The sequence below is a fragment of the Patiria miniata genome, unplaced genomic scaffold (assembly GCF_015706575.1).
Source record: "Patiria miniata isolate m_02_andy unplaced genomic scaffold, ASM1570657v1 HiC_scaffold_7, whole genome shotgun sequence".
In the NCBI taxonomy this organism is placed as follows: Eukaryota; Metazoa; Echinodermata; class Asteroidea; order Valvatida; family Asterinidae; genus Patiria; species Patiria miniata.
The window spans coordinates 7,709,335-7,722,116 of record NW_024037074.1 but is presented as its reverse complement, the minus strand read 5'-3'; the positions used below and the strand labels follow the sequence as shown (position 1 = coordinate 7,722,116).

At 46.3% G+C, this 12,782-nt stretch overlaps 3 protein-coding genes across 3 annotated transcripts; all 3 read right to left on the bottom strand.

Annotated features, from left to right (window-relative positions):
* Window positions 1–485: 485 nt before the first annotated feature.
* LOC119745875 (branched-chain-amino-acid aminotransferase-like protein 2) lies at window positions 486–3,773 on the bottom strand. The gene is made up of 3 exons (XM_038222523.1): window positions 3,607–3,773; window positions 3,293–3,330; window positions 486–2,185 (listed from the first exon to the last, which is right to left on the bottom strand). The coding sequence occupies exons 1-3, from the start codon at window positions 3,760–3,762 to the stop codon at window positions 1,360–1,362; spliced, it is 1,020 nt and encodes a 339-aa protein (XP_038078451.1). The 5' UTR covers window positions 3,763–3,773; the 3' UTR covers window positions 486–1,359.
* A 181-nt stretch (window positions 3,774–3,954) lies between these two features.
* On the bottom strand, window positions 3,955–4,632 carry LOC119744319. The gene has a single exon (XM_038220190.1). It carries the CDS (start codon window positions 4,630–4,632, stop codon window positions 3,955–3,957), a length of 678 nt encoding a protein of 225 aa, XP_038076118.1.
* A 6,924-nt stretch (window positions 4,633–11,556) lies between these two features.
* Window positions 11,557–12,618, bottom strand: LOC119745876 (lectin BRA-3-like). The gene has a single exon (XM_038222524.1). The coding sequence runs from the start codon at window positions 12,592–12,594 to the stop codon at window positions 11,851–11,853; it is 744 nt and encodes a 247-aa protein (XP_038078452.1). The 5' UTR covers window positions 12,595–12,618; the 3' UTR covers window positions 11,557–11,850.
* Window positions 12,619–12,782: the final 164 nt, after the last annotated feature.

Below are 12,782 nucleotides of genomic sequence, written 5' to 3'. Positions count from 1 at the left end.
GTTAAGCTGACATTCCCAATCGCCTCTGCTGTTCTTCAAAACATTGAAAGAGCGGCATCGGGGCTGGGAACGGCAAGCCTTACCGCACGACACGACACCCCGAATGGGGAGCTTCGTCAAAATGTGGCCCACCAGACATTTCGGAGACACGCTGCCGTCTGCTTCAGTCGTCAAACAGAACGTCGCTGGACCGTTACTGCGAGGGATGTGGTACTCGCATGCTACGTATCTACGTAGCTCGCAATCTTGATCGTCCCACTGTCCGTTCAAGCGGAGACCGAGCACCCCGCAATCTCCACCCGCGACGTTATCCGGTTGGCCAGCTTTCCAGTTCTCGTACAGACTGTGGTTTCCTCCTTTTAACGGACACTGCTTCCATGTGCCCTCCTCTGCGATGTCATTGCAGTCGATCCAGAGACTTACCTATACCTATGGATTGTTATCGAAAGTTTGCAGGAACAACTCCCACAGGAATTTTTGTTCAGGTGCAGAGTTGGGACGGCTAGACTAGCGTCCATTTCCCTGCAAGACTGGTCTGCTTCGTGCCAGCTCATCCGTTGCGTCATCATGACGTAGCAGGAGTCACCAAAGCGCTGCCATTCTGGTGGGCACAGAGAGGCGAAAACAAAGACATGCCCGACGCCCACGGAGCAAAGTTACCGCAGGACGCATCTTAGCGCTGGAAACGGTTGAAGCAAAAACACTGGAACCGTTCTTCTAAGTCGTCTTCTGCAAAATAACGCCACTGAACGACCGCACACCAAAATGCTATTCCTGATTACGGTGAAGCATGATGTAAACACTTGACATTGAGCAATTACGAGCGTTTCATCACATGCCAACCTTCATTCTTTGATTGGTAATCTCAGGGTTGGTCACCAAAATGCTTTGTCCGTGATGGCAGGATCAATATTATTGTTTTCCACATGATCCACTGACGTTTTATTTTACTTGACTAGAAACTATCCTCCCACCCCAGTGTCCAATTGATGTACCTTAATTGGTATACGCGGTTGGTTTGGTTGAAGTGCCACAGTTAATAACCAACGTTGTGCTCGAAAGAATGGCGTAATAAATGCCCTTGGGTCAACATCTGAAAGGAAACTGTCGCCATATTTGAAGAAAAACATCGGAGGGTGATCCAATTATCAACAAATATTCCTCCATTCAGTAATTAACTAATACATGTAGTTACAAAATATTTTTTTAAGAGTGGAAACATTGACAGTTACAAGAATATACTACCTGTACATCTAAAATTCTTAACGCGGCACTGTGTACTGTACTACTATACTGCGCAGGACTTGCTGTAATTGTCATAAGACTGTCATTTTGCAGTGCAAACGAGATCCAAGTCAACTAGTTTTCTGGCTTCAAACGCTTTCCATGAAGGATTTCGTAGAATGGCCGTGCCTCGTTTATTAATTCACGAAGTACCTGCGGCAGACCACTCAGATCGACGGGCTTGGGGTCGGTGACGATCCACCCCGAACTATTGAGGGCGTTATCGTAAGCCCCGTTAGCCCTGTGGAGGGTGAGCATGGCCTTGGAGTTGTTCCAAGGAATCTCCGTGATGGGCTCCCACTTGAGGAGAGATTCTCGGAACGGGAGGTCCAGGGCCTTGCAGAACGCACGCAGCATCTTCTCAGGGTCTCGCTGGAGGTCATCTGCATCTAAGATCACGGGAGGTTTACCCAGCCAAGATTCCAGATGCTCTGCCAACTTGACCAGGTCTCCGAATCCAGAGCCCTGGACGCCCGTCGTACTGATTTGCACGAACTGATCCGTCGTTATCCCCGTGCGCTCACTCAGTCGCATGTTAGAACTGACGGTCTTTTCCGGGTTGCGGATGATGAACGCGTGCGTGTAACCGGTCGGCAGTTTGTCGTACCGCCCCGTTACGGCAGCAGCGTGGTCTTTGACGAAAACCAGATCTGTGGTTGGATAATCAGCCTCTAGGAGCGTCTTGACGTCATCATACGTCATCTCGTCATCCACAGGGAACGGCACGGGCAAATGAATGGTGCTTTCCGGGCCGAAAGTGGCTGCTCCTGCGTACAGCTCATTGAAGACTTCCACGTTGCCATAGTTACCAAAGCTCATCACCATGGCAGTAGACAAGCAACGCGTAGTGGACCAAAGAGCGAGTCGTTTGGGTTTAGAATCAGCCATTTTCAGCAACTCACTGTAAAAAAAGAAGGAACAAACGCCGAATTGGACAGTGAATACTAAAATGTTCATGACCTGATACTATCCCTAACAGTCCTGAATCCTCCAATTTTAATATGATTTTACGCACACCCTGGGGAGTTGGGATCAGAAATTTAAGACAATATGTTCTGGGCCAAAATGATCTATAGAGAAGAGTCAGTCTGACTCGGGAACTGTGCTAGGTCTGTACAATGCATGGACAGTACATGTACTTGCATTATAATAGTGACACCTTAAAGCCAACGCCTAAAAGAAACTTCCTTCAGAAAAATTCGAGAAAAAAAACATGGCTAGTTGAACACGCTTTTGTAGTTAAAAGTTTTGTCTGAAGAAAAATCTCACTGAGATTTCAGATCGTGGTCACATCTCTTCAAGCGCGGCGCGGGTAAATTTTTAATTTTAAATCACGACGTCAACCGTGTTGTACTAAATGGTAAACAACTTGATCCTAAATAACTGTTTACCAATGGAATTTAATCAAAATTTCAGATCATGTAAATTAAAGCATGATGTACTTTACAGAGTTCCATCAGCGTTGTTCAAGAGGATGAGATTTAAACGCCATACGCAAAATATATACTCTCTTGCAGAATGCTGATAAAGAGCTGGTGCCGGATGGTGCGTACGTGCTGCGGTCGAAAATTTCTGAAGGAATGCAATGGAGGATCACCTCTGATGTCATTGCACATCTCCTTGATCGTGTACTGCACCAAACGATCGAGGTGTACAATGACATCTGGGGTGATCCTGCATTCCTACAGAAGCTTTCGGCCGCAGCACGCGCCTTCTGCCACCGTCTCCAGCGACCGATGTTGGGGGACGCCAAGTCGAAAGTAGCAGATTCAATATTTCGAAAGTGGGCATTTTGTTTTTCGTATGGCGTTTTTAGGCCTAGATATCATCCACATGCACAAAACTGATGAATCTCGCTCCGTAAAAATTTGTCGTGCCTTGTTTACATTTTACATTATGACATTTTGGTTTAATTGGTTTAATAAACAACAAAGTTACTTAGTGTGGCGGTTGTAGTTAACAACACTGTTTCAAGTTCAACACTGTATATTCCTGGCTTATTTATTACCAAGTATGACTGTGGCGATTGCAGAGTTCACGTAAAAACTGCAACAAAGCAAAAACAAAACTAACTCTAATTAGAATACAAGGTATCTTAAAATAAAGGAAAATCACTAATCTAAAATGTGCATCAAAAATAGTAGCAATAAACCCTCGAAAATGTAAGGTCAAAGGTCATCTTAACGGTGAAAGTGCACTTAACAAAAATCATCTGATGCAAATAATGTAACGAAAATCTAGCCCTAAATTTACCCAAATCACACTTATGTAGCACAGAAACTGCAATAATATAAAGTTCTCTAATAATCAAACTTTGTTTACCTCTGTCCTCGGGTCCTGGGGTGGAAGGATGATCGAATTATACGGAGTCAAAATACGAGTCAAAAATTTAGGACACAGACATGTGTCATCAATAAGGACCATGAATCTGTGGTAGCAATGAAGAGCGCCCTCATGAGTTGTGAAGAGCGCCACCATGTGGTAAGCTTGGAATAACTCACCAGCAGTTACATGGCTCCCCTAATTTGACTTTCAAATTACTTAACAACATTAACAATTTTAACATTAAACTTGACTAAAGGCGCAAAACTGGAAATGGTAACTACTATACTACTGAGAATGTGAACACTACGTGGCTCCTTTAAGTACAGTTCATGTATCGGCTCAAGTTCAGGCATTTGGCTCCTCGTCGGGGCGTCCCTGGTCCAACAGTAGTACAACCTTATGGATAGGCCTCTCGAAGACAGATCGACCAGTTTGGAGCTTGACCTTCCTGATGTGACCGTCTGAGCTTGGGTACGTCTCAACCACACGAGCGAGTTGCCACTGGCATCGGGGAGTGGAGTCGTCGACCATCATGACGATGTTGCCTACCTCCAGATTCTGCTGAGCCTTCTGCCACTTCTTCCGCTCTTGTAGGGTCGACAAATACTCAGTCTTCCAACGTGACCAGAACTGGTTGGCCAGGTACTGGACTCTGCGCCATCGGCGTCGGCAATAAAGATCTTGTTGGATGAAGACTCCTGGCGGAGGGAGAACTACCTTGCTTTTCAGCATTAGCAGTTGGCTTGGCGTGAGGGGCTCTTCTGAATCTGGGGCCACCATGTCAACGTAGGTGAGAGGTCGGCTGTTCACAATTGCTTCAGCCTCGGTCATGAGGGTCCTCAAGAGCTCATCATCCAGTTGTTGCCCATGTTTCTGCAGCAATGTTGAGAGCGCCTGTCTGATTGAACGGATGAGCCTTTCCCATGTGCCTCCCATGTGACTGGCTGTGGGAACGTTCATATTGAATGTCACCCAATCACAACTGTCCTTTAGCAGCTCTTGAGATATCTTCGGTTGATCCATCTCGACTAGGGCAGCGTCCAGTTCATTCTTTCCACCGATGAAGTTCGTGCCTCTATCGGAGCGGAGTTGTCTCACTGGACCCCTTCTACATGTGAATCTGCGGTAGGCATTCAACAATGAGTCGGTGTTCAGCGAATTAGCTGTCTCTCAATATGGACTGTGCGGGATGCCATACAGGTGAAGATGACCCCCCATCTTTTTAGCTCCTTTCGTCCTTCTTTAATCATGAAGGGACCAAAAGTAGTCTACAGCGCTATAGGTGAAGGGTGCGGATGGATCCAATCTGTTCTTGGGTAGTTCTGCCATCTTCTGCCCACAGGGAGCACGTCTGAGTTTGCAGCAGGTCACGCACTTCCAAATATGGCTGGTAACAGCTGATCTTGCCCCCAGAATCCAAAAGCCAGCTTGGCGAATGCTATTCAGTGTCATGCCACGGCCTGAGTGACAACTCTGAACATGGTAGTGTTTAATCACCAGGTCAGTCACGTGGCCATGACGTGGAAGCAAGATGGGATGCTTGATCTCTTTAGGTGCTTTGGCTTGCTTGATGCGTCCACCGACTCTCAACAGCTTCGTTTCATCTATGACTGGGTCAAGCATATACAGAGGACTGCTCTTGTTCAGGGGGTTTCCTGGGCCTTGCTGCTCGCCATTAGGAAGACCATCGGGTTTGCTGAGGGCTCGAATTTCCTTTGGAAATGCTTCCTCTTGAGTTAGCCTCAGTATCAGTCGTTCTGCATGCTGGAGTTCGTCTACAGTGAGGGGGGTGTTGGCATCAGGTGCAGTAGTAGCTGTTTTGAAGCAGCGATCTCTAAGCTTCTTCATGTAGCGTTGGCACAATGCTACTGCACGTTTCAGGCGAAACCAGTTTGAGTAGGACTGGAATCTTTCAAGCATGCTCGGGTAGTTGGAGGCCTCAGTGTGGACATTGAATGCAGATGCCTTCTTCACCTCTGGGTCGTTTGAACTTGGCTCCACGTACTCAGTGTCAGGTGGAGGGGTTTCTCTTTCTTGCAGGAAACCTGGACCACTCCACCAGAGTTTGCTCTTGATGAGCGACTCGGCAGAAAGACCTCGGGAAGCTGCATCTGCTGGGTTAGTTTTAGTATCAACATGTCGCCAATCTTCAGGTGTGGTGTGATCTCTGATCTTCTGCACGCGGTTGGCGACGAATATGTGGAACCTCTTGCTGTCATTGGCAATATACCTGAGTACGACTCTGCTATCAGTGTAGTAGAACTGAGTCACATCGCTATACTCTAGTTCCTTCATGAGGAAAGTACTGACTTTCACCGAGATGACGGCTGCTGTAAGTTCCAGTCGAGGGATGGTAACTGGCTTCGAAGGAGTTACTCTGGACTTTCCCATGACCAGAGTTGTACATACACTTCCTTTGTCGTCTATCAGTCGCAAGTAGCTACACTGACCATAGCCTTCGGTACTGGCATCGGAGAAGTGATGCAGTTCTGCTGACTTGATGACATCAAACTTCTCAGGCTTGTAGCATCGTGGGATATTCAGTGATGCCAAATGCAGGATGTCGTTCCTCCATTTCTCCCACTCTGATCTGATTTCCTCTGAGATTGGGTCGTCCCATGCATACCCATCACGACACAAGGTTTGGAGAATGCGTTTTCCAACAAGCAAGACTGGTGCTACCAGACCAGGTGGATCAAATATGGAGCTGACGCTCGACATGATGCCGCGACGAGTGGGTGGTTTGTCGTTGAAGTGGACTCTGAACTGGAAAGCATCGGATTCAACACACCACTGTACACCTAGAGTACGCTCGATGGGAAGGCCTTCTGAGAACACGTCAACGTTCTGAACATCCTTGGCTCGTTCACTGAGAGGTATGGAATTCACAACCACCTTGTCATTGGAGATGAACTTATGAAGGTGAAATCCACTCTTCTGACACAGCCGTCTGCTGTCTTCTATCAACTTCAGGGCTTCATCGGAAGTTGGGACTGACTTTAGTCCATCATCGACGTAGAAGTCCTTCCGTATGAAGTCGGCTGCCGCCGTCCCACAACTATCTTCGTATGCATCAGCAGCACACTTCAGTGCAAAATTTGCACAAGATGGGGAAGAGGTAGCGCCGAACAAGTGAACCGTCATTCGATATTCATTTGGGGACCGGTTCATGTCACCTCCTGCACTCTAAAAAATAGTTGCTCAATATTGGGTAAAATTACTACCTTTTCGAGAGTAAAAAGGGAACATGGTCGTCAACTTGTGTACTTTTTTTTACACAACAGCTAAAGTGTAGAAAAGTACCCATTTCTGTGTAACTTTTACCCATAATTGTGTTACGTGTTTGCACAACAAAGTTGGGTAAGAAAGTTTACCGTATTCAGCACTGCAGTCGAAGACGACTCTGATCTTGTTTGGTTTCTTGGGATGGTATACCCCGTGATGAGGTATGTACCACACGGCCTTGTTGTCCAGGTCAAGTTCCTCGTCCGGAACCTTCTCTGCGTAGCCCTTTTCGATGATGTTTTCCATGAAGGTCTTGTAATCATCTCGATATTTTTGGTTGCTCAACATCTTCATTTTTTGCTTGTTGAGCCGCTTCAGAGCTACTGGCTTGTTGTTGGGGAGCTGGACATCTGTTTTGAGTGGGAGGGGCATCTCAAAGTGGCCATCATCACGTCTGTGGATACCATCCTTCATCTTCTGCATGAACTTTCGGTCATCGTGGGAAACCATTTCTTCGGTGTCTTTCCCGATGAAGTCCATCTCGAACATTTTTGTGACTTGGAGGGGGCTGACTTCTTTCACCTGGGTGCGAAAGGCGAAGTGGCCTTGTTGCTCCTTTGATGCATTCGAAATTCTGCATACATTGTTGCCACCGTTGTCATGACGCATCATTCCTATCACTCCCCATCCAAGGGCTGTTCTGACTGCATATGGGGCATCTTCCTCTTCATGGACGACATCTCTCGGCTTGATTGCGCGAGTTGCATTGCAGCCAATCAAAAGTCCGATCTCGGTTTCACTCAGGTAGGGAGGTAGCAGGTTGGCGACTCGTTTCAAGTGAGGCCACTCCTTTACGGTGTCCAACTTCGGAATCTGCTCACGGTTTGCATTGATAGATTCTCTGGAGTAGGCGCCTGGTAATTGTATCTCGGTGTCCTCGGACAATCCCTTGACAGTTAGGCCATGCACCTTTCTGGATGATATAGTCCCTTCGCTAATATGGTAGACAGACTCAGCTGGACTGCCTCTCCATCGATTCCGAGCCTTTCTAGTGTCCAATCTGAGACGAAGCAAGAATCGGAATGTTCATCTAATAGGGCGTATACTATCACCTTCGCAGAGGGTTCTTTGATGTGATGAACGACGACGGGAACGATGAGAGTGTGTGAGCAATTTTCTCCGACGTCAAGTGTCTGCACTCGATGTGTGGTAGATTGAACAACAACCACTTCTTTGTCATCGGTGTCATCTTTGGTCTGCACATCTGGAGTGGACTTGGAGAAGTCGTGCAGCAAAGTAGGGTGGGAGCGCCCACAGACTGCACACTGCTTCTTGTGGCGACACTCGCGACTTCTGTGACCCCATTGAGACATCCAAAGCAAAGGCCGCTCTTCTTGATGAGGTCATGCCTTTCATTAAGGCTCATGGCTGCAAAACTGCTACAGGAATCGAGTTGATGTTGGCTCTTGCAGAGGGGACATGTTAATGCCTTGTTTGCATTGGGTGAAGGGAGGGTGTTGCCCTTTAGGGGGCTAGTCTTCTTCTTCGTTGTGAGCTCATCTGCCTTTGAGGCAAATGTCGTGGCTGTTCCCGACTTGGTAGGTTTGACAAATTTTGTCAATTCCCTCTTCTCGTCCATCGGTTTTTGGTGAAAGGGGCTACAGGCAATGCGAGCCTCCTTTGCGATGAATTTGCACAGCTCGGCAAAGGGCGGGTAGTCACCTTCTTCTGCATCCTTCTGGCCATACATGCACTGGTCGACGAAACGAAGCCAACGACCCTGCACCTGTCTCGGTAGCTTCTCTATAATTTTCTTGTGCTCGGCTGGGTCGTAAAGAACCTTTAACTGGCTCAGAGTTGACATGGCTGTTTCGCACTGGAAAAGGAATTCTGAGAGATTACGCAGTCCTTTTCCATCGTCTTGCTTCACGGTCGGCCGTTTGCTTATTTTCTCACGATAGGTGCTTGCAGCTAGCATCTTGTTACCGTACCGCTCAGTAAGGAGTTTCTTCGCTTTCTGGTATGCGTTCTCACTGTTCAAGGCGAGAAGTCCTTTGATACACTCTCGGGCCTCACCAGACGTGTATCTGCCTAAATAGTATAGGCGGTCGATTGGTGATGTGTAGCGCTGCTCTACCAGGACGGAAAAGGAATTCATCCACACGGGGAAGTCGAATACACTGCCTTTGAAGATTTCTGGTTCTTTCTTAGGCAATTTCTCCTCCCGGTGTGTGAGCACTTGCCACATCGTTGCGGGGTACATCACTGGTCTGTGGTGGGAGAACTGCGTCAGATGAATCTGACATTCCAGTAGGTGGAGTAGACATAGGGGGTGGGGTTTAAGGGAAATTGTCACCATCATTCTGTGTGTCTCGAAAGGTATTCAAAGTCCCATGTTCTAGTTTGCGAGCACGATGTTGTGGACTATCGTTTGGTGCGTTCTCAGCTTCTGCCTCGGTAAATGGCCCATCAATTATTGGGGGGAGGTCATTTACATCATTCAACTCTGGCTTATGCTGCTGAGGGGACTCACCATCAAACTTGTCCAAAACTTCAAGTCTTGCGCTGCTCACATTGATCTCTGTCTGGAGTCTCAGCTGATTCGCTCGTCTTTGAAGTTCCAGTCGTGACATCTCTATCTGCTGCATGAGTCGTTGATTTTCCATTTCTAATGTTCGTCTTGATATCTCCAACTCATGTGCTTCATTGATAGCTGCAGACCGAGCAGTAAGCTCTGCTCTCTTCTGCTCCTCTGTTATACGAAGCAGCTCTGTGTTCGAGTGTCTTGAGCTGGCTCTCGAACTGCGACTGCCATGGCTGAGAACTGAAGCCGAATCACCAAGCTGTATATCATCCGTGTCTGACATCTTATCCCAAGAAGAGTTTTTACTGTGGCGGTTGTAGTTAACAACACTGTTTCAAGTTCAACACTGTATATTCCTGGCTTATTTATTACCAAGTATATGACTGTGAACTCTGCAATCGCCACAGTCATACTTGGTAATAAATAAGCCAGGAATATACAGTGTTGAACTTGAAACAGTGTTGTTAACTACAACCGCCACACTTAGGATCAAAAGTAGGACATGTTTTTCTGACACGTCGTAATAGAAATAAATTGTTTGCATCCGACGGAAGAAACGATGGTGGTTGATCACCAAGCTATTTAATCAACAGAAATCCTCCATAATTTGAAACATTCAAATCAGCCCTTAAAACACACTTGTTGACACGAAAGTCTTTGTTATGTTATCTTGGTGTCTTGTTCTTGTGCAGCGCATTGGGTGCGCAATTAAACGCATCGGGGTTTTTTGTATTAATATTATTATTGTAATCTATGTGACCTTCTTTTCATAAAATGGCCGCTGAGTGAGACACCTCGGGCACTGCACAGGTTGTCGACCATTATGGGAAAATCTCCAATGTGATTGCAGGAAAGGTGCGTACACAATGAAAACCCATGCATGCATGCTGTAATTAACTTTATAAGATGCATGACCTAATCCTATAGGCAAATACTGCACTGTAAAACTTAAAAGCCATATGTTAAACAATGTTTTTATGCATCGACCAACTATAGCGTACATTACATGTACATTATAATACGGGCGATTCCCAATAGTGCGCCTCCAAGAGTTTGCAACGCGTTGGCCAATCACAATGCGCAAAATCTGTCGACCCAACGCCCGTTTGGAAAAGGTCGACTGATTTCGCGCATTGTGATTGGCCAACGCGCTGCAAACTCTTGGAGGCGCACTATTTGGAATCGCCCGTATTACGTACACTTGAAGGAAATTCAAGTTAGCCGGGAAGCAAGTGCATGAAGGTCTAGTAATCTGAACTTTCGAAATGCTAAAAGCTAGTATGCAAGCTCACAATTCAAAACAATTTCAGTTGTTGGAATTGAACGGGGAATTTAGCCCGAGGGTTACACTAGTCCCACGAGTTCAACTCCAAGCTCCCATGAAATTTGATTCAGAATAACAGGTTTTAACAAAAATAACGTTTTTACACTTACACAGTCGTTCCCCGTCACGTCGTTCGGTTACGCGTAGAGGTCGTGGTGACGTGATGACAAAGGCAAAATTAATATGCGTTGGACTGTGACCCTTGATCTCCATTATATATGGAGATCAATGGCCGTGACCGCGTGACCGAGGTTATACGACGGCTGTTTGATACTGTAGAAACTAGCAATAGTTGAGAGGCAAGCAAATAGTACGGTAGCGTAAAAGGGACATAATACAAACTAAAAAAAAAAGTAAGTCATAATTATGACTTACATCTCACAATTATGACTTATTATTCTATCTCATAATTAAGACTTAGTATTAAGTCATAATTACGACTTAAATACCTCTTTTGTGTTTCTTCTCCCAACCCTGCATGCTTGCAAGCAAAGATCTTATAGCGCCGAAGGCGCAAGATGGGGAACTCCATAGAAACTGCAAAATCGTCATGGACACTATTCCAGTAAGCAAACCATTGTGAAAACCATTGTTTGCACTAATGGTTTGCACAATGGTTTGCTTGCTCGAATGACGTCCAAGGCGATTTCGCAAGTTCTATGGAGTTCCCCCATCTTGCGACTTCGGCGCTATAAGATCTTTGCTTGCAAGTCCCTACATGTTGTTTCTTGAATCTCAGTCATTTTGCCTCTAAATATCTTGTTAAGATAGACACGTCAGGCGGCCTTAAACTTTTAGAAATAACTAAATGTAATACAATTCTCAATAATTTATTGGAATTTATTTTCAATCTCCTCTGCTAGACAATGTCAAACCGTAAATTACATTATTCAAACTCTTAACATCTAAAAACTTCTTCAGATTATTTTTTTTAAGTAGGTCCACTTTGCAGAATTGTTCGGTGACAATGTTTTAATGATCTGGAAATCCTAGTGATGGAATTATGCATGTATCATGAAGAAGCACTAATTTGTAGGGTAGCCTGTGAGTTCTGTCAAACAAAAGATAGCCAGATCTAAATACACAAAATGTATCTGTAAACCAAATTCTACAGATCGAAAAAGTAGCAGTTGTTGATTTCCTCCATGTTCTCTTCCCCTGCTTCAAGCCGGGTTGCGCTGTTAAGCTGACATTCCCAATCGCCTCTGCTGTTCTTCAGGACGTTGAAAGAGCGGCATCGGGGCCTGGAACGGCAAGCCTTACCGCACGACACGACACCCCAGATGGGGAGCTTCCTCAAAATGTGGCCCACCAGACATTTCGGAGACATGCTGCCCTCTGCTTCAGTCGTCAAACAGAACGTCGCTGGACCGTTACTGCGAGGGATGTGGTACTCGCATGCTACGTGTCTACGTAGCCCGCAATCTTGATCGTCCCACTGTCCGTTCAAGCGGAGACCGAGCACCCCGCAATCTCCACCTGCGACGTTATCCGGTTGGCCGGCTTTCCAGTTCTCGTACAGACTGTGGTTTCCTCCTTTTAACGGACACTGCTTCCATGTGCCCTCCTCTGCGATGTCATTGCAACCGATCCAGAGACTTACCTCTGGATTGTTATCGAAAGTTTGCAGGAACAACTCCCACATGAATTTTTGTTCAGGTGCAGAGTTGGGAACGGCTAGACTAGCGTCCATTTCCCTGCAAGACTGGTCTGCTTCGTGCCAGCTCATCCGTTGCGTCATCATGACGTAGCAGGAGTCACCAAAGCGCTGCCATTCTGGTGGGCACAGAGAGGCGAAAACAAAAACATGCCCGACGCCCACAACAAGGAGCAAAGTTACCGCAAGACGCATCTTACTAGCGCCGGCAATTATTGTTGAAGCAAAAACACTGGAACCGTTCTTCTAAGTCGTCTTCTGCAAAATAACGCCACTGAACGACTGCACACCAAAATGCTATTCCTGATTATACGGTGAAGCAGGATGTAAACACTTGACATTGAGCAACGAGCGTTCCATCACATGCCAACCTTCATTCTTTG

What these genes read in the sequence shown, in the direction of transcription:
- LOC119745875 (XM_038222523.1), bottom strand. Translation starts at nt 3,762, where the DNA reads ATGGTGGCGCTCTTCACAACTCATGAGGGCGCTCTTCATTGCTACCAC. An exon ending in CCCAGGACCCGAGGACAGAG is followed by an intron (nt 3,331 to 3,606) that starts GTAAACAAAGTT and finishes GCTTTGTTGCAG; the next exon opens with TTTTTACGTGAACTCTGCAA. An exon ending in AATCGCCACAGTCATACTTG is followed by an intron (nt 2,186 to 3,292) that starts GTAATAAATAAG and finishes CTTTTTTTACAG; the next exon opens with TGAGTTGCTGAAAATGGCTG.
- LOC119744319 (XM_038220190.1), bottom strand. Translation starts at nt 4,632, where the DNA reads ATGGATCAACCGAAGATATCTCAAGAGCTGCTAAAGGACAGTTGTGAT.
- LOC119745876 (XM_038222524.1), bottom strand. Translation starts at nt 12,594, where the DNA reads ATGCGTCTTGCGGTAACTTTGCTCCTTGTTGTGGGCGTCGGGCATGTT.